Consider the following 20,488-nt stretch of genomic DNA (forward strand, 5'->3'; position numbering starts at 1 on the left):
TCTCTCCCCAATTGAACGTATAAATCTTTTGGACTTTCGAATTTGTTGCTTTAAGAACTATATCTGATTTTATCGCTTTAAGAACTGTTTGCACATTTAATGCTTTAAGAACCAGTGCCGAGTGTTGATTTGTTGAACGGCTGCATATCGGTTAACTTCCAGTTAAAGTTTTCGTTTGTTTTATTTCCTTATCGTTTATCTGTGTTTAATAACTGTTTGGTTGTTTTTATATAACCTGCCTCGATTGATATTCATTGTTGCTATTTACATAACAACTGTTAATAAAAGCCTTTCAGTATTTACTCTACTTCCAGTCTTTTGGAGTAATTGATAGTGCATCAATTTTATGAACAGTAATTTTAAAGAATGGAACACGTCCTGAGACCCGACAAGCTACACTCAACTTGCAAACACCTGAAGCCAGATGCTTTCGAACTCTGGCTGGCCTGCTTCAAATCATACCTGGAAGAGATTTAAGTGACCGAGTCCACCGCGAAGCGCAGAGTTCTCCTCTCCAGGGTCAGTCCACGGGTCTACTCAATGATTAGAGACCAGCTGAGCTACGATGGTGCGATGAGCGCCCTCAGAAGACAATACCTGCGGCCGGTAAACACTGTCTATGCACGACATCGCTTAGTGACGCGGCAGCAGCGGCCTGGAGAGTCGAGCACTGAGTTCGTGCGGGCCCTACTGACACTCGTGCGGGCCTGCGATTGCTGGGGGTTGACGGCCGAAGAGCATGCAGAGCTCCTAGTAAGAGACGCCTTCGTCACAGGGACCAGGTCATTGTTTGTGCACCAGCGGCTGCTGGAACAAGCTGATCTTACCTTACGTTCAGCGATTGAGTTGGACGACACGCTGGAGGCCACTCTGCACAACTCTGACGCTCTCCAGGCACACGATATCCCAACGGCCTCATGGACGCTGCAGACCCCGCAACCTGCCGGCGATTCGACCACAGCTGTTGCCAGTCGTGAGTCCGCGAAGTGCTACTTCTGCGGACTCGAGAAGCACCCCCGGAAACGCTGCCTGGCCCGAGAAGCTACCTGCTCCAGCTGCGGAAAGAAGGGCCAATTCGCCAAGGCCTGTAAGTCCAAACCGCGAGCGGGATCCAGCAGCGCCATGTGCGAGGCATGGGGATCGCCATCTTGCCTGCACACCGCCACCATGTGCGAGACATGGGGGCGGCCATCTTGGTCGGTGCCACCTCGCACCGCCTACGACCAATGGGTGCTCATGGGCACCCCACCGCGCCGGACCAAGACAGCGACTCAACTCTGGCCTCCGTGACCCTCGACCAAAGCGCTCCCCACCAGCTCGCAAGGTCAATGATGGACATCCTGGTGGAGGGGCGCAGGACAAGCTGCCTGTTTGACACAGGCAGCACGGAGAGTTTTATCCACCCGGACACGATGCAGCATTGCAGACTCACGATACGGCCGGTAAGTCAGAGGGTCTCCATGGCTTCCAGATCGCATACAACAGACATCCGGGGGGGTTGTGTAGCGACGCTTGTGGTGCAGGGCACAGAATATCGAGACTTTACATTACTGGTCATGCCTCAACTGTGTGCCCCTGTGCTATTGGGGTTCGATTTCCAGAGCCACCTGAAAAGCGTGACAATGGAGTATGATGGGCCCCCCCACCAATTACTGTCGTAAATCCCCAGTTTTGTAGGAATACGTCACATACCCCGCTACTGACCACCCACACACACCGACCCACACATCCCACCCAACAACATGCCAACAGCTGCACTACGGACACCACTTGTGGCCTCTCCACAAGTGATCCCTCCCCCACTGCTGTTCGTCAACCTGACCCCCGACTGGCAACTAAAAGCAGGAGGTGCAGCGGCTGCTCAGGGAGGGGGTCATTGAGGCAAGCACAAGTCCTTGGAGGGCGCAGGTGGTCGTTGTTTGGAACAGGGAGAAAAATAGGATGGTCGTGGACTATAGCCAGACCATCAATAGGTTCACGCAGCTTGACGCGTACCCTGTACCCCGCATCGCGGATACCCCGTACCCACTGATATATATACCCACAAGACACTGCGCACTCCAAGCCCTACACAGATACCACACAATACTCCCATACCGGGCGCGACGCACACACACGAGGGATTACCGACGCCTAACGTGCTGATACCTCAAGTCAGGCCGGAGCCAGCACAACCGCCATCGCCAGTGCAATCACTGCCGGTGCTACGTAGATCACAGCGATGGACTCGACCGCCTGATAGACTTGACCTGCAAATATACTTGTTTTAAATATAGTCAGTTACTTCACCCCGTGGGACTCTTTTTAAAAAGGAGGGGTGAATGTGGTAAACCATATATATATGTTGTAACTGGGTTACCTGTCTGGACACGCCCCTCTGCTGACTGCTCCTGTGGCTCCTCCCACAGACCCCTGAATAAAGGTGATTGTACCACTGCTCCTCCTCTCAGTCAGGGGCAGATACTCAGCATGGACGTTGGACCATTTACTGTTAATAAAAGCCTTTCAGTATTTACTCTACTTCCAGTCTTTTGGAGTAATTGATAGAGGAACAGGCCCTAGAGCTCACTATGCCTGCGACAATCATGATATCAATCCAAGATAATCCCATCTGCTCGTTCATGTGTCTATTTAAATGCCTCTTAAACATTATCATATCTACTTCTAACCTCTCCTTTGTCAGCATGTTCCAGGCACCTACCACTATCTGGGTTTAAAAAAACTTTTCTTTGCAAATGTCCTTTAAACTTTCCCCTTCACCTTTAACCTCTGCCCTCTAGTATTGTGCCATTTCCACCCTGGAGAAAAAACCGTGTGTCTTTATCCAATCTATGCATCTCATAATTTCATGTGTTTCTATTGGGCTGCCCATCATCCCCCAATGATCAGGAAAAAATTCAAAGATCCAATGTACATTTGTTATCAAAGTATGTATTCAGAATGCACCTCTGAGATTTGTCCTCCCACAGGCAGCCATGAAACAAAGAAATACGATAGAAGCTGTTCCAGAAAACATCAAACACCCAGTGCTCAAAAAAAGAACAAATTGCGCAAATGGCAAAAAGTGAGTGAACAACACACAGAGCATGAAACATCAAACCAGTGGTATTCAGTTTAGTTCAGATCAGGGCCACGCCACTATCCAAGGCAGGCTACAGGATAAATCTTTGTCGAAGCACCCCAATTCGTATTGATTGCACCATTAAATCGCTCAAAAACAGAAAAAAAAACATTGCTTGTAATCAGAGTTTGCAACAGTCCTGCCATTTATTGAATACTTTCCTGCTGCATTTGTCCTTCCAAAACACATGACCTCACTTGTGGTCCAGATAACGTTACATCTGCCATTTCCCTCCCCAAATTTCCAAATGATTTATATCCTGCTGCCTTGGAGGTCTATGACTCTACTGATTCTTGTGTCATCTGCAAAATTTACCAATCAGAGCACCTAAAATTCTATCCAGATCATAAATACATATTACAAGCAATATAGGTCCCAGTGCAGATCCTTGCAGAACACAATTGGTTGCAATCCAACAGTCAGAAGAACAACCCCATATCTTCTACATTTTTTATCCAATTTACCAGTGCACCAAGGATCCTATGTGACTTGGTCTTTTGGACCAGCCTAGAATGAGAGACCATGCTAATAGCATTACGATAGTCCTCATAGACAAAATCAATTTCCCTACTTTAATTGATCAAAACACTCAAACAAATTCTGAGACTGGATCTCCCTCACACAAAATGATATTGACTATCCCAAATAAGTCTAATTCTATTACTAGTTCCATGTAATATCTTTGTAGCTATTTTTAAGCCTTGATTATAGAAGTTTTCTAAGAGTTTTGTAATTTGGTCAAAGATTGCTACTTTGGTGAAATTTTACATTTTGAAGAGGTTGGTCATAGCATGATTTTCCCATCAAACTGAACAGCAATGTCTGAATAATTTGAAACACATTGAAAGATGTCACAACTAACAATCACAGCTGTTGTTTCCTCTTTTCCTGCCAGAAATATGATTTTTAACATATTGGTACACCATAAAAGATTTTTGAAATTGCCCTTAAAAATACACATAGATTAAGCAAATCCAAATTTGATTTGAAAGCTCAGAAAAAGTGCTTTAAATGAATATTATAATAATCATTCAATTCTTGTAATCAGTTCCGAGACTATACCTGTTATTGCATGATGAGAGAAAGCTTCCACGTAGGTCAGATAATTGTGGGGGCAATGTTTCTTTAACCATTTACAAACATCCTGCTGGGTCCACAGTACAACAGGCTTGGCGTGTCTTGAGAATGTCGGACTTGTGTGAAAACTATAATACCCATCACTGGATCCCAGCTGCAAAATAAAGTGAAATACACTAAATTATTGAACATAAATTATCTTTGTTATTCTGCAGAAATTGTGTGCTTCTTGTATTTCTTCAGTTAGGGGGTATGTGGAGTTCCAAGTTTGATGGTCAGCCCCAGTATACTAGACTTGCAACTCTCTATATTTTGTAGTGACTAAAAATGAGAGCTGTTACAAATGAAGGCTTGCTTCTCACAATTACAATTTCCTGTCATATCTTTTCTACCAAGGATAATACTGAGCCATACTGAATATAAGCTCTGAGGGCAAGTTCACAGGAAATATAAAATTACCAACAAAAGACTCTTCAAGTACATCAAATAGAGATGTCACAATGAATATAAGCTCCTTAGTGAATGAAGCTGGGGATGCGGTTGTGTGGAACACAGAAATGGCAGATGAGTCAAAAACATTTCATCTTGGTCCTTGTGGTAGAAGACACATAAACATCAGAACAATATTAAAATAATGGGAATAATTAAAAATCATCCCAACACTAGAAAATTATTATTAGACAAATCAATGGGGTCAAAGGCTGATTAATCCCTTGGACTTCACTGCTTTACACTGATTGGGTCTGAAAAGAAGTGGCAACACAGATAATAGACACACTGGTTGAAATCTTCCAAAAATCCTAAAAATTCTGGAGGGATCCTGAAGGATTCCTCCAAGAGAACCACAACCTTGTCATGGTTTGGAAGCTTGCATACCTCAATGAGCCACAGAGCTATGTTTTCTGGAGTCAGGGCTTTATGCATTGGCTCTTGTTAAAGCCAAACAGGTCAAAGGGTAGAGGACAGACTAAGAGTGGTCCAGGTTCAGTGGTTCAGCTCAAGGCTAACAACCCTGACTGGTAAATGAAATTATTACAGAAACAACAATGAAGAATCTTGAGTCTCCACCTGGAACATGTATGTTAACAGTAGTGAAAACCACAAGAAGCTAATGACACAATGAAAGAAATCCTGAACGCTGCCAGAAATGGGGGACCTTCACTGCTGCCCTAAACACTAGCTAACTTAAGAATTGTAAAGATGTTAATTGATCCCCATATTCAAAATCAATTTGAGATGTAAAACAACCGGTGATTTAGTTAAATCAATTACTAAGGAGGTAGTAATAGAGCATATGAAAGGTCATGATCTGATCAAAAAGTGACAGTATGGCCTCATGAGGAGGAAATTATGTCTAATAAATTCATTTGACTGTTTTGAGGAACTATCAACTAGTGATTACAGCAGGACCAATCAATGTAATAAATTCAGATTTATAAAACACATTTGATAAGGTGCCATGAAAGAGGTTACTTTGCAATACATTATCATGGTAGAGGGTATCATGCTAGCAGGAAACACGAAATAGGAATATGTGGGTCATTTTCAGGTTGGCAACCTGTAACTAAAGGAATGTTGTGGGGTATGGGGCAAGACATTTCTTACTAACTTAATTGAGTTTTTTGAGGAGGTGACAAAGGACAACGATGAAGGCAGAGCTGTGGATGTTGTCTACATGGAATTTAGTAAGGCGTTTGACAAGGTCCCACACCCAGAGGCTTATCTAGAAGGTGAATTTGCATTAGATAAATCATATTTGTCCATTAGCTGAGAAAAAGACATTAAACAATCCTCTAAAAACAAATCTAGAAAAGTTATTATTCCCTTAGTTTTCCATGTTAAAAAGGCCTTGTCTAAAATTGATGGTTTAAAAAAACAATTAAAATAGATATTACTAGAAAGAACAAAGTTATTTAAATCAAAAGATCTGCGAAACTGAAACCAAATTTTTAATGTATGTCTAACAATGGGACTAAGATCTTGTCTACCAATCCTAGAAAGCAAAAAGGGAAGAGGAGCTCCCAGCAAAGAAGCCAAAGAGAACCCCTTTACCGAGTTCTCCTCCAAGTCCAACCGTGAAGGACAGTCCTGCATATGTATACACTGAATCCAAAAAGTAATATAACAAATATTAATTGCCCAGTAATAGAGTCTAAAGTTTGGTAAGGCCAAGCCACCATCTTTTTTTTAATTTTTGCAGTAAAGGTTCACTCACTCTGGAGCTTTTATTATTCCAGATATATGATAAGATCATAGAATCTATTCTATCAAAAAAACTTTTTCGGGACAAAGGATGGAACAGCTTGAAACGTATAAGAATTTCGGTAAAATTGTCATTTTGATAGCACTTATTCGACCAATTAACGACAACGTCATTGGCGACCATTTGGAAAGCGTTTGTTGTGTATATTCAATTCAAGGAAGAAAATTATATTTATATAAATCTTTAAAATTTTTGGTAATTTTAATACCAAGATAGGTAAAATAATTTTTAGCAATATTAAAAGGTATTAGATCATATTGATCCAAATAGTTATTAATAGGAAATAATTCACTTTTATGTAAAGTTAACTTGTATCCAGAGAAAGTACTAAATTCAGTAAATATGGATAACACAGAAGGGATAGATTTCCTAGGGTCTGAAATGTAAACTAATAAGTCATCTGCGTACAATGAAACCTTATGTACTTTATCCCCTCTCTTCATACCCTGAACAGAGTTGGAATCCCTAAGACCAATAGCAAGTGGTTCTAAAGCCAAATTAAAGAATAAGGGACCAAGAGGACAACCCTGACAGGTTCCTCTATATAGTCTAAAATAAGGAGATTTTTGATTGTTAGTTATAACCCCAGCCATTGGAGCTTGATAGATCAGTTTGATCCAGGAGATAAATCCCGGACCAAAATTAAATCTCTCCAAAACCTGAAATAAATAAGGACATTCCACCCTACCAAAGGCTTTCTCTGCATCAAGAGAGACAATACATTCAGATTCTTTAACTGAGGGAGAATAAATAATATTTAACAACCTTCGAATACAAAAACGTGAATACCAATTTTTAATAAATCCAGTTTGATCATTTGAAATAACCGTAGGTAAAATATTCTCAAGCCTATTAGCCAGAATTTTAGAGAGAATTTTAAAGTCCAGATTCAATAAGGAAATTGGTCTATAGGAGGCACATTCGGATAGGTCTTTTCCTTTTTTAGGGATCAATGAGATTGATGCCTCATAAAAAGTTTTCGGGAGGTTCCCAGAGGATATAGAATCAGTGAAAGTTTGACATAGATGTGATGTAAGCGTTTCAGTAAAAGTCTTATAAAATTCTACTGTATATCCATCTGGTCCCAGAGCTTTTCCTAGTTGCATAGAGGATATAGCTCTAGCTATTTCCTCTTGCTTAATAGGGGCATCTAATATGTTAATATCTTGAATAGAAATTTTAGGTATTTTTAATTTTTGCAAAAATCTATTCATAAAGATAGTATTATCCGAAAATTCAGATTTATAAAGATTAGAATAGAAATCCATAAATATCTTATTAATGAAATTTAATGACGCATTTTCAAAATCTGTCTTCTGACCAGATAGTTTAAATATTTACAAATTAGGAATTTTTTACGTGATTTGTTACCGAATTACCCATTTGCTCATTTACCAAATATGATAGATGTTATCTTTCAGCTTAAACCATTCCAGAAAGGATTGATAGCCATCATATATAAATGGCTATTGAATTTACAAATGATGTCTAATGATAAGGTTAAATGTGCTTGGGAATTGGAAATTCAAGAACCACTTTCAGATAATCGATGGAATAAAATTTGTCATTTAGTTAACAATTCATCTATTTGTGCCCGTCACTCCTTGATTCAGTTCAAGGTAGTGCACAGGGCGCATATGTCAAAAGGTAAATTAGCGCATATTTTTTCTAATATAAATCCTACTTATGATAGATGCAACACTGAGGTGGCCACTTTAACTCATATGTTCTGGTCCTGCATAAAGTTAAATAACTTTTGGAGAGATGTTTTTAGAACATTATCAAAAGTCATAGGTCTGGACCTACAGCCTAATTCACTTACGGCAATCTTTGGGGTTATTCCAACGGAAGCAGGAAACGCTCCTGCTTCCGCTCAACGTATGATAGCTTTCTCAACTTTATTGGCTAGGAGAGCTATTCTATTGTACTGGAAGGATCCCAATCCACCTACTGTATTCTTTTGGCTCTCCTCCATTATGTCTTGTTTAAGTTTGGAGAAAATAAGAAGTTGGACGTTTGATACATCTTTTAAATTTGAGCGAACTTGGCGACCTTTTATTCAATATTTTCATATGATCTAACTCTTATTACTTTTATAGCTAATTATTCATTTTTTCCGCAAATTTTTAAATTTGATCAGAAGGATTTTCCCTTTTTTTTTAACTGCATCCTCAAAATGGACTGCCCAGTCCCCTTTATTTGTGTTAGGTTAGCTTAGTGGGGTTTTTTTTCTCTCAATAATAGAAAATTTTAAATCTTTTTTTCCATGAACTGTCAAGAGGAGAGGTGGATTTCTTTTCTCTTTATATTAGCTTAATACTATACATGATTTTGACAGTGTATACTCCTTTCTTTGTTTGTATTATTATTGAATTATGTATTTGAGATAACCCCTCCTCTGGTTTGTATTTACCCTTCTTCTTTTAAATCAATAAAAAAAGATTGAAAGTAGAAGGTGAATTTGAAACATTAAGTTCAAGAGTCATAAAGTTATGTTTCGGCGTTGGAGTATTACATTCAATACTAGTCAGCCCAATAAAGGAAGGATGTGGAGGCTATAGAGAGAGTGAAGAAGAGGTTTATCAGGATGCTGCCTAGATTTGAGGGAATATGCTATAAGGAGAATTTGTTCAATCTTGGGTTGCTTTCTCTGTAGCAGCAGAGGCTGAGGAGAGATCTTATTTTGGTATATAATATTATGAGAGACATAAATATTATCTTTTTCCGTGGATGAAATGTTTAATACTAGAGGACATACCTTTAAGTAGGTGTGCAGGATAAGATTTTTTTATGAAGAATGGTGGGTGGCTGGAATGTGCAGCCTGGGTCGTGGTGCAGGTAAATGTGAAAGACGTGTTCAAGGAGCTCTAGGATAGGCACATGAATATGCAGAAAATGGAGGGATATGTGCATTGTGTAGGCTAAAAGGACTAGTTTAGTTTGGTTTTTAACCACTAGTTTAATTAGTTCACCAAAACATCATGGGATGAAGGTTCTGTTCCTGTGCTGCATCATTCTATGTTCTATGTACAGTATGTATCATATCTGGGACTGCTGCAGTTTACCATAGATATTAAAGGTTTAGATGAAGAAAGTAAATGTACTGTAGCAAAAGGTGTGTGGGAAACAAAAGTAGAGGGAAAAGATAATCTGGGAGAGTACAGACAAAACAGAGAGATACTGATGGGTGAAACGATCAAACTTTTGGCAAATGGAGAATAATGTGGGAAGGTGTGAAGTTTTTCACTTTAGAAGGAAAAATGATAAAATGGATCACGTAGAGAGATTGCTAAATAGTTGTAGCACCAAAGGATCTGAAAAACAGAAAGCTAGCAGAGTGGTGCTGGAGAATCCAGAAGGCTAAGGGAATTCTAGATTTTGTTTCAAGGGGATAGGAGTATAAAAATAACAAATTTATACTAGGCAAATCTGAGAAAGTTCTAGAATGAGCCCAAGTATGGGAGGAATTCTCTTATAATGAAAAGTTGAACAAGTTGGGTTTGAAATCATTGGAGTTTAGAAGAAAGAAAGGCAATTGTATTGAAACATATAAAATTCTGAGGTAGGTTGGTAGACTAAATTCAGGAAGTGTAAACACCAGGTAGGATGGTTGGGGAATAAAGGACACACATGAAAGGTACTTATGTACAGCTGTGATGGGAATGAAATATTTTCCTTCGAACAATTGTTCTGAGATTCTGAGATTCCCTACTTTAGAAAGTTATGAGAAAAAAAATCCTTGAATATATTCAAATCTGTGATAAATGTTTATTCATTCAGGGAATCAAGGGTTATGGGTGTGAAAATTGACAAAAAGTAGGATCAGTCACGTTTTTATTGAATGGTGAAATGGATTTGATAGGCTGAATAATCTGGATCTGTTCCTATTTCTTGTGGTTATAGAGCTGCTTTTTACATAATGTGGCTGGGCAATAAATGAGAAAACAATGGGGACTAACATATCCAAGAGTAAATCATAGCAGCAAAGTGAAGGGATTAGATTAAAACTGTATTAGATAAACCACAGTCAACAAAGAATTACTGCTTGGTAAAATTTTTGGTACCAACTATCCATGGTCGTATGAATTAAGATGACAAAATTCATCATCTGATCCCTCATAGTCCTGCCATGAGACTGAAAGAGTGACTTTGGACTCTCTGTCAATTTTAGCATGTTAACATACTGCAGTCACTTGATTCTTGCCTGCACGGAAGAGTGAGAATTTCTACTCTTTTTTCCTCAGTGATCTACCAGTGAAAATACACATTCCATATTATTTTACTGTGGCAAATAACATGATCATGTGATTTAAAATTTCATAGGAAGGAATTGGTGGTCAATTATACAACATTAATTATTTATAAAGCTACATTGATAGAGGAAAAATACCATTCTCATAGTATATAAGACCATAAGACCATAAGACATAGGAGCAGATTTAGACAATGTGGTTCATCGGGTTTGCTCCATCATTCAATAACGGCGGATCCTTTTTTTCTTCCTCCTCAACCCAGTTCCTGGCCTTCTCCCCGTAACCTTTGATGCCATGTCCAATATCAATCACTGCCTTAAATACACCCAATGACCTGGCCTCCACAGCCGCATGTGGCAACAAATTCACCTCCCTTTGGCTCAAGAAATTTCTCCGCATCTCTGTTTTGAAAGGGTGCTCCTCTATCCTGAGGCCTCACCAGTGCCTTATAAAGCCTCAGCATCACATCCTTGCTCTTGTATTCTAGACCTCAGTTGTTGTTCAAACCAAACAGCAGAATGGGGAAGAAATGTGATCTAAATAACTTCGACTGTGTAATGGTTGTTGGCGCCAGACAGGTGATTTTAACTTCCCTATTGACTGCGACAAAGAGTATTTGCACCATACTCTGTAAACTCTAGCGACTGCTGTGCATGAAAATCCCAGTTGACCTATAGTTTCTAAGATACTCAAACCTGTCTGGCACCAACAATCATTCCACGGCCAAAGTTACTTAGATCACATTTCTTCCCCATTTTGAAGTTTGGTTTGAACACAACTGAAACTCTTGACTCTCTCTGCATGCTTTTACATATAGAGTTGCTGTCACATGATTGGCTGGTTAGATACAGTACTGTTCAAAAGTCTCAGGCACATATACTGTATATAGCTAGGGTGCCTAACCGATCTTTCCGGTTACCAAATAACACTCAGTACTACTGATCTAATACAAAGCTAAGAACTCTTATTTCTGTTTCACAACCACCTTCCTATTTAAACAACATACAGTACTGTGCAAAAGTCCTAGGTGTCTATCCCAGATGTATATATACATGTACCTAAGACTTATGCACAGACCTGTATTTGCATTAATGAGCAGGACTACAGGTGTACCTAATAAAGTGGCCGAAGAGCAAAAGGATAGCCAGAGACAAAATTGGTCCTCTTGAAGATCAGCGTGGTCATCTATGCATGGAGCCGAAAGAGACGGAGAGATCTTAAATGATTTTTTTTACATCTGTATTTACTCAGAGACAGACACAGAGACTATAGAACTGAGGGGAAGAGTAGTGAGGCCATGGACCATATCCAGATCACAGAAGAGGAAGTGATTGCTGTGTTGAGGCAAATTAAGGTGGATAAATCCCAAAGGCCTGATGTAGTGTCCCCTTGAACTTTTTAGGAGTCTAGTGCATAAATTCCAGGGGCCTTGGCAGAGTTAGCTAAAACATCCTTAGCCATGGATGAGGGGCCAGTGGACTGGAAGATAGCTAATGTTGTTCCATTGTTCAAGAAAGGCTCTAGGAATAAGCTGAGAAATTACACACTAGTGAACCTGACATCAGTCATAGGTAAATTATTGGAAGGTTTTCCAAGGAGCAGGATACTGTATACAGTATATGTATCTGAATAGACAGGGCATGATTGGGGATAGTCAATATGAATGTGGGTGGTAGGCTAACCAATCTTACAGAATATTTTTTGAGGAGGTTATGTGGAAGGTTGATGAAGGAAAAGCAGTGAGCATTGCCTACATGGACTTTAGTAAGGCCTCTAACAAAGGGAAGCATTCAGAATGAAGTAGTATATTGGATTGAGCATTGGCTTGGAAGGAGATGATAGAGAGTGGTTGTCATGGTACGGTCGGTGAAGTCCGTATTCCGGTTCACGGTCCGGTCCATCGACCCTTGCTGCAGGTTTTCCTGTCTACCCTGTTTCTGTCTTGTTGAGCTCTAATTGAGTCAGCTGATGCTCGTTGGGGCTGGCTGCATAAATACCTTCAGAGACCAGGGTGTGGCTGCTGGATTGTTCTTGTCCTTACTCCTTGTATCCCTTCCTCTGCCTTCTGTTTCCTCGGCTGAAGCCCTGCCTTGTTTTGCCGGTAACTCTCACCTCACCTGAAGTTCTCGTCTCGCCTTGCTTTGCCGGAAGCCTTGCCTTGTCTTGCCGGTAACTATTGCCTCACCTGAAGTTCTCATCTCGCTTTGCATTGCCTGAAACCTTGCCTTGTCTTGCTGGTAACTCTTGCCTCATCTCACCTGCAGTCTTGGCCTGGAGCCACCCTGTACCAAGCTCCCTTCCTGTCCCTTGCCTCCGCCCAGGTAAGCCAGGCCGCCTTGCCGTTACCTGTAGTTGGTTCTGTCCCTTCCTGTCCCTTGCCTCTGCTGAGTGGTGATCCACACCCTGCCCAGGAGATCCGCACCCTGCCCAGGAGGAGCCTCCTGATAGCCTCAAGCCTGAAGACTCCAGCCTCCTGCCAAGCCTCGTCTCTAGCCTCCAGCCTCCTGCCAAGCCTCGTCTCTAGCCTCCAGCCTCCTGCCTCCAGCCTCGCCTCGCCTCAAGTCTCCTGCCTCCTGCCAAGCCTCGCCTCAAGTCTCTAAGTCTCCAGCCTCGTCCTGCCTGCCAGCCAAGCCTCGTCCTTGCCTAGTTCTGGGATCCAAGCCAGAGGCAAGACCCAGATTCTGGGTCCTTGTCCAGTCTCTGGCTCAGAGTCCAAGCCCGGGCTCCTAGCTCTTTTGTCCAGTCCTGTTCCAGGTTCCCGGTTTTCCTGTCCATGTCCTTGCCATCGCCCTGTATCCTAGTCCTGTCCCTAGTACTTCAGTGTCTGTATCTTGCACTTGGGTCCGTTTCCAGCCACCTCTGTATGACAGTGGTAGTTGATGGTTGTCTCTCTGACTGGAGGCCTGTGACTCGTGGTGTCTACAGGGATTGGTTCTGGGTCCATTGTTGTTTATTACCTATATTAATGATTTGGATAATAACGTGGTAAACTAGATCTGCAAATTTGCAGATAACACCAAGATCGGGGGTATAGTGACAATGTTTAAGGCTACCAAAGCTTGCAGCATGACCTGGCCAGCTAGAAAAATTTAATGCAGACGTGTCTGAGGTGTTGCACTTCGGCAAGATAAACCAGGGCAAGTCTTTGACAGGGAATAGTAGGACACGGAGGTGTATGGTAGAGCAAAGGGATTTGGGTATACAGATCCATAATTCCTTGGAAGTGGCATTATGGAATAGATACTGTAGGGATGTAAAGAGAGCTTTTGATACATTGGCCTTCATAAGACTGAGCACCAGGTACAGGAGTTGAGTTGTATAAGACGTTGGTGAGGCCTAATTTGGAGTATTGTGTGCAGTTTTGGTGACCTACCTACGGAAAGATGTAAATAAGGTTGAAAGAGTACAGCGAAAATTTACAAGGATGTTGCCGGGTCTGGAGGCCCTGAGTTACAAGGAAAGATTGAATAGTTCAGAGCATTGTTTCTTAGAACGTAGAAGATTGAGAGGAGACTTGATGGGTATACAAAATTAAGAGGGGTATAGATAGGGTAAATGCAAGCAGGATTTTTCCACTGAGGTTAGATGGGACTACAATGAGAGGTCATGGGTTATGGGTGAAAGGTGAAGAATTTAAGGAGAACATGAAGGGAAACTTCTTCACTCAGAGTGCAATGAGAATATGGAACAAGCTGCCAGTGGAAGCGATAGATGTGGGTTTGATTGCAACATGTTAGAGAAGTTTGAATAAGCACATGGTATATAAGGGCCATGAACTGGGCGCAGGTAGGTGAGACAGGGCATAGAGCTGAAGGACCTGTATCTGTGCTGTAGTTCTCTGTGATTCTATGACTTTCGGAAGTGGGGAAGATGTTCAGCAGTGGAATTTATGACCTATTTATATGAAGCAGTACTTCCTAGACGTCATGTAGTGCTCACACTATGGTAATGTCATGTTTGTAACAGAATCCTCATAACATTTTACAGGTCTTTTCATCTCAGCTTTGATCCTTTTATGACACTATCAAATGTATGTTAATTTGCCTGTCAATTTTTTTTTCTTCTTAACTTTCTAATTTCCTTTTTTTTCTTTGGCTGATTGATTTTTACGCATTGCACACTGCCAGTTTTGTGATTTCAGGACATATGAAAGACCTATGCATTGTCAGCAACTGTATAATATTTAAAAATCATGCATCCCTCTGTAATAAAATAAATGACACTCAACTCAAAGCATTACAGTACACAATTAATATGCAGCAGTCACTAAATCAAGTTGTTATTTTAAACTCAGCAAGAACCCAAAACAATGTAATGAATGTGTGGCTAAATTATGCAATTATGTAGGTTGAGGGTAAAGTATTCAGAATGTGGAGAATTCAAATAATGCTGAATAAGCTATAACTATTTGAACCAGAAAACAGTGGTCTAATCCAAAAGGTAGCACCTCTAGCAGCACTGTTGTCCTTCAATGGTACAAACATGTACTGGTTTTAATCCTGGTCTCTGTAAAGGAGGGAATCAATACCGTAAGACATGAGACACAGGAGCAGAATTAGCACATTCAACCTATTGAATCTGCTCTACCATTCCATCGTGGTTATTTATTATGTGAGGCACTGTAAAGTTAGTAAGCAGATTATATTAGGGTTGACATCCTGAAACAGATGGAGAAGGACAAATGTGAAAGACAAAGGGTATAAAGCAGCAGCAAAATTTAGGCAGCTAAGATTTCCTAGAGGGGGGCTGCAGAAAGTCGCCGAGGGTGATCAATGGCAGCAAATTCTGCATTTATCCAGAGAGCCTTTTCTGCCTTCCCAGCAGCTGCCAGATCATTTATCCAATCATTACACGTTCAAATAGTCACCCGGGTGGTGCTGAATGTCAAAGGTTCCCAATTAGCAATTATACAAAAGATAATAATGTACCTGGAACTGCCAAGCATGTCAAGTTGGCTCAAAACCAACAGTACCAAAGTCAAGAAGGAACAAAAAAAGAAAGAGTGATAGAGTATTTCAACTGCTTTGGTTCCAATCCACAGGGTTATTAAGGACCTAGAATTTTTGGTCACTGCAAAGACAAATTTAATAGTCATTGCATAGAGAGCAATAATCATTTCATGTTTAATCCTATCACTGGGACATTCAATACACAAGGCACAAAGCATCATGTGTCACCTTATCAGATATTATATTAGGTAAGGCCTCTCCTTACCATCTCCTTACATCTGGGGAAGAAGGTTGCTTATGTGAGAATGTTGTTCTTGGACTACAGTTCAGCATTCAACACCATAATTCCATCCAGGCTCGACAGGAAGCTCAGAGACCTCAGCCTTGACCCTGCCTTGTGCAGCTGGATCCTGGACTTCCTGTCAGCTCACCAGCAGGTGGTAAGGGTGGGCTCCCTCACCTCCACCCTTCTGACTCTCAGCACAGGAGCCCCTCAGGGCTGTGTACTAAGTCTCCTCCTTTACTCCTTGTATGCCCATGACTGTGTTGCCACCCACAGCTCTAATCTGCTAATTAAATTTGCCAATGACACTACATTGATTGGCCATATCTCAAACAATAACGAGGTGGCCTACAGGGAAGAAGTCATCTCTCTGACACAGTGCTGTCAAGAAAAGAACCTCTCCCTCAATGTCACAAAAATAAAGCAGCTGGTTGTGGATTACAGGAAGAATGGAGACAGGCTAACCCCTATTGACATCAACGGATCTGGGGCTGAGAGGGTAAACAGCTTTAAGTTCCTCTGCATCCACATCACCGAGGACTTCATGTGGTCTGTACACACCAGCTGTGTGATGAAAAAGGCACAACAGCGCCTCTTTCACCTCAGTCGGCTGAGGAAATTTGGTATGGGCCCCCAAATCCTAAGAACTTTCTACAGGGGCACAATTGAGAGCATCCTGACTGGCTGCATCACTGCCTGGTATGGGAACTGTACCTCCCTTAATCACAGGATTCTGCAGAGAGTGGTGCGGACAGCCCAGCGCATCTGTAGTTGTGAACTTCCCATGATTCAGGACATTTACAAAGACAGGTGTGAAAAAAGGCCCAAAGAATCACTGGGGACCCGAGTCACCCCAACCACAATCTACTCCAGCTGCTACCATCTGGGAAATGATACCACAGCATAAAAGCCAGGACCAACAGGTTCCAGGACAGCTTCTTCCACCAGGCCATCAGACTGATTAACTCACGCTGATTTGAGTGTGTTTCTACGTTACATTGACTGTCCTGTCTATTATAAATTATTCTAAATTACTATGATTGCACATTGCACAGTTAGATGGAGATGTAAGTTAAAAATTTTTGCTCCTCATGTATGTAAAGGATGTAAGAAATTTAGTCAATTCAATTCAATTCCTGAATGCACTCTACACTAGCAGAGCACTTAAAGGAAATCAGGTAAGTCCAGTCACGGTTCTGGGGTTTGGGGAGAGGGCTGTTTGATTGTAAGCATTAGCCCAGGCAATGGGACTGCTAAGGCAGTTTGTTGCCAGCAGACAGAAGGGTTGATGGTTAGTTTCTGGAGATATCAGGTGATGAGAAGGATGTTGTGAATGTTAGCCAAAGTTGAGTGTGACCATGCCAAAAGGTTTAATCATTGCTTGAGCATAGGTGTAGTTGAAATGTGCTACAGTTGTGAATCAAGAGTAGGAGGATGTGCTTGTGGGGCGGGGTTGGGGAAGCTAGGGGAGGCAGGTGTAAATTTGTGGTTGCTAGTCATGGTGGGGATCAGCATTCTACTACACTGTCGGCTGAGAATGAGTTTTGATAGTTCAGGGTGACATTGGTTGTCTGTGGAAGTTGATTACATGGAACTTAGAACAGTACAGCATAGGAATAAGCCACTTGTCCACAATGTTGTGTTCACTCAACTTCACTTACCCCGTCATTGAGATGTCCCCATAACCCACAGACTCACTTTCAAGGTCTCTTTTTGTTATGTTTTCCATATTTATTACTTTTTATTTATTATAATTTTTTGTATTAGCTGGGTGTGGTTTTTCATTGACTCTATTACGGTTCTTGGATTTACTAAGTATGCCTGCAAGAAAACAAATATCAGGTTTTATATCAACATACATCAAAGTTGCTGGTGAACGCAGCAGGCCAAGCAGCATCTATAGGAAGAGGTGCAGTCGACGTTTCAGGCCGAGACCCTTCGTCAGAAACGTCGACTGCACCTCTTCCTATAGATGCTGCTTGGCCTGCTGCGTTCACCAGCAACTTTGATGTATGTTGCTTGAATTTCCAGCATCTGCAGAATTCCTGTTGTTTGATCAGGTTTTATATGATAACGTATGTACTTTCATAATAAATTTTGAACTAATTACACTCACAATCAAATACCCAACTAAACTAATCAATTCTGTCCACACAGTGTCAATATCCTTCCAGTTCCTGCACATTCATACAGGGGCTGGAGGGATGTGTCAGGTCCAGTCAGGTATGGAGATCACTAAAGTTAAAAGTGACAAATTACATAATATAGCACACGTTACTACAATTTTCAGGCAACTCAAGTTCAAACTCAAGTTTAATTATCATTCAACCCTACAGGAATACCCATGAATACAGCCAAACGAAACTGTGTTCCTCTGGGGCAAGGTGAGAAACACAGTGCCACAGCACAAGGCACATATAGCACATATAAGATAGCAAGTAAGCAAACCGAACATTCACAGAAAAATATAAAAGGCCCAAGTCCCTGAGTGACATGTCCTGTAAACTGATAGTGCATAGGTGTTATCAGTAAGAACAAACAGTTCTCAGCAGTCTGCAAATGAGCACACGCATGCACAAAATCCAGCTTGTCATTCCACTGACTGAACAGTGGAGGGCAGCACCAACAGGCGGGCCCAGATCCCAACTGAGCATGGATGCTGTACTATACTGCCTCCAGTGTGTCCTCTTCTGCACTGCTGAAAAAGGCAAGCCCATGGCTTGAGGCCTAGTGCTTGCTACAACTGAGGTCACACATCTCCCTCACTGTCTGTCTTTCCAATAAACAAGGAAAATGGACTTGCTGCATTTTATGTTACCAATGTCCAACAGGATCTTGTGATCACAAGAGAAACATCCAAGATTATCACTCGCAGTTAGACTGCACATAAACTCGGATACCTTCTAGTAGCAGGCAGTTAACACAATCCGCACCAAATCCAGCTCCTCCACCACTGAGCAGGTCATTGAAGGGGTAGACCTGCAGTACCTGAAGTTCTTAAGTCCAACATTTTCCTGCGATTGTAAAAAAGGCTTATAAATAAATAAAAATGTCTCTCGGTCCCTGAGAGGCTGCTGCATCCTAATATGCCATCATCTTACTGGAAGGTGCAAACTGTATTTGTAGGCCTCTGATATTGACAGGGCTATGGATTTTACTCATAAGATTTCCTCTACTCTTCAGATATAGATAATCATTGTTTCAGGTATTAAATCTTTGTAGGGTATGCAGCTTGCCATTAAATCCTTTGATTTCTGAACTGCATTTTTCATCTGCTTTCTCAGGATTACCAACTTGACAGTTTGAAACTTCCACTTTCTTTGAATACATTTCATTATTCAATTAGTGAAAGATGATGAGCTTGTACTTCAGCATCCTCCCTAGATGAAGTTTATGAATATGTCATGTCATCTTCAGAGGGGAATGAATATTGGGGATTTATGTTTTAAAATTGCTTGCCTCATTGGGTATTATTCTATTGGAATGCTGAGCCATGTGTATTTGTGTGATAAACAATAAGAAAGCATCCAAGAATAAGCAGTAGGCAACAATACACATAATTAAAAGAAAATAAAAATTGGGAAGGCAAGCCAAGATCCAACACATGCAAACCACCGATAGACGAAAAGCCACAGAGACCTAAAAGCCAGCACTTACAGAGACTGAGTTTATGCTCAGGAATGAAGGACAAGGAAATGGCGAAGAAATTCTAAGCATAACGAAGAACTCAGGCAACAATGTGTGAGGTAAGATAACTGTGCATATGGCAACTAATACAGAAAATGAAATCAAAGCAGGGAAAAACAGGAAGTTTTTTCTGAATTCATGTCATTTTACTCTACTCACTGTTCTCAATTTAAAAATTTGATGTTATATAATTTAGGAATATAATACAGGAACTATATTAACTTTTGAGAAAATTGAGCAATATATTTTTTTGAGCTGCTGGTAACTTTCCCCTATTTAATTAGGGTTGTACTGTTATGTGTCCATTAGTATCTGACAGCTGTACATCAATGTGATTGTTTTGCTTACTGCACTTTGCTTAGCTGACAGAATCTTTGTATACAGTATTTGCTGCTCTACACAAAGGGAAAGGGTAGGGTGGGGGTAGGGCTACAGTCAACAGCAGGGGTACAGAGAGAGGACTCTCTTTTTACTATCTGTAAACAGATCTGATGAGTCTGTTGGGTCACCTATTGCATCCGGTGCTCCCGGTGTGGCCTCCTCTACATCGGTGAAACTTGACGCAGATTAGGGGACTGCTTCGTCGAGCACCTCCACTCCGTCTGCCACAACAGATGGGATCTCCCAGTAGCCACCCACTTCAACTCTGCTTCCCACTCCCATTCAGATATGTCCATACATGGCCTCCTCTACTGCCATGATGAGGCTAAACTCAGGTTGGAGGAGCAACACCTCATATACCGTCTAGGTAGTCTCCAGCCCCTTGGTATGAACATAGAATTCTCCAACTTCCAGTAATTCCCTCCCCCTCCCTTCCTCTATCCCTATGTCACTCTGCCCCCTCCCCCAGCTGCC

The 20,488-nt window shown here is 41.4% G+C and overlaps 1 protein-coding gene across 2 annotated transcripts in view; it reads right to left on the reverse strand.

Moving 5' to 3' along the window:
- The window catches only part of LOC134336555 (sterile alpha motif domain-containing protein 10-like), a 119,727-nt gene that overhangs the window by 37,177 nt on the left and 62,062 nt on the right, over positions 1-20,488 (reverse strand). For both annotated transcript variants that reach the window (XM_063030831.1, XM_063030840.1), the window contains exon 3: positions 4,184-4,352. In XM_063030831.1, the coding sequence (XP_062886901.1) occupies positions 4,184-4,352 (169 nt within the window). The remainder of the gene's footprint in view (positions 1-4,183; positions 4,353-20,488) is intronic.

This window comes from Mobula hypostoma, chromosome 2 (genome assembly GCF_963921235.1).
Source record: "Mobula hypostoma chromosome 2, sMobHyp1.1, whole genome shotgun sequence".
Taxonomy (NCBI): Eukaryota; Metazoa; Chordata; class Chondrichthyes; order Myliobatiformes; family Myliobatidae; genus Mobula; species Mobula hypostoma.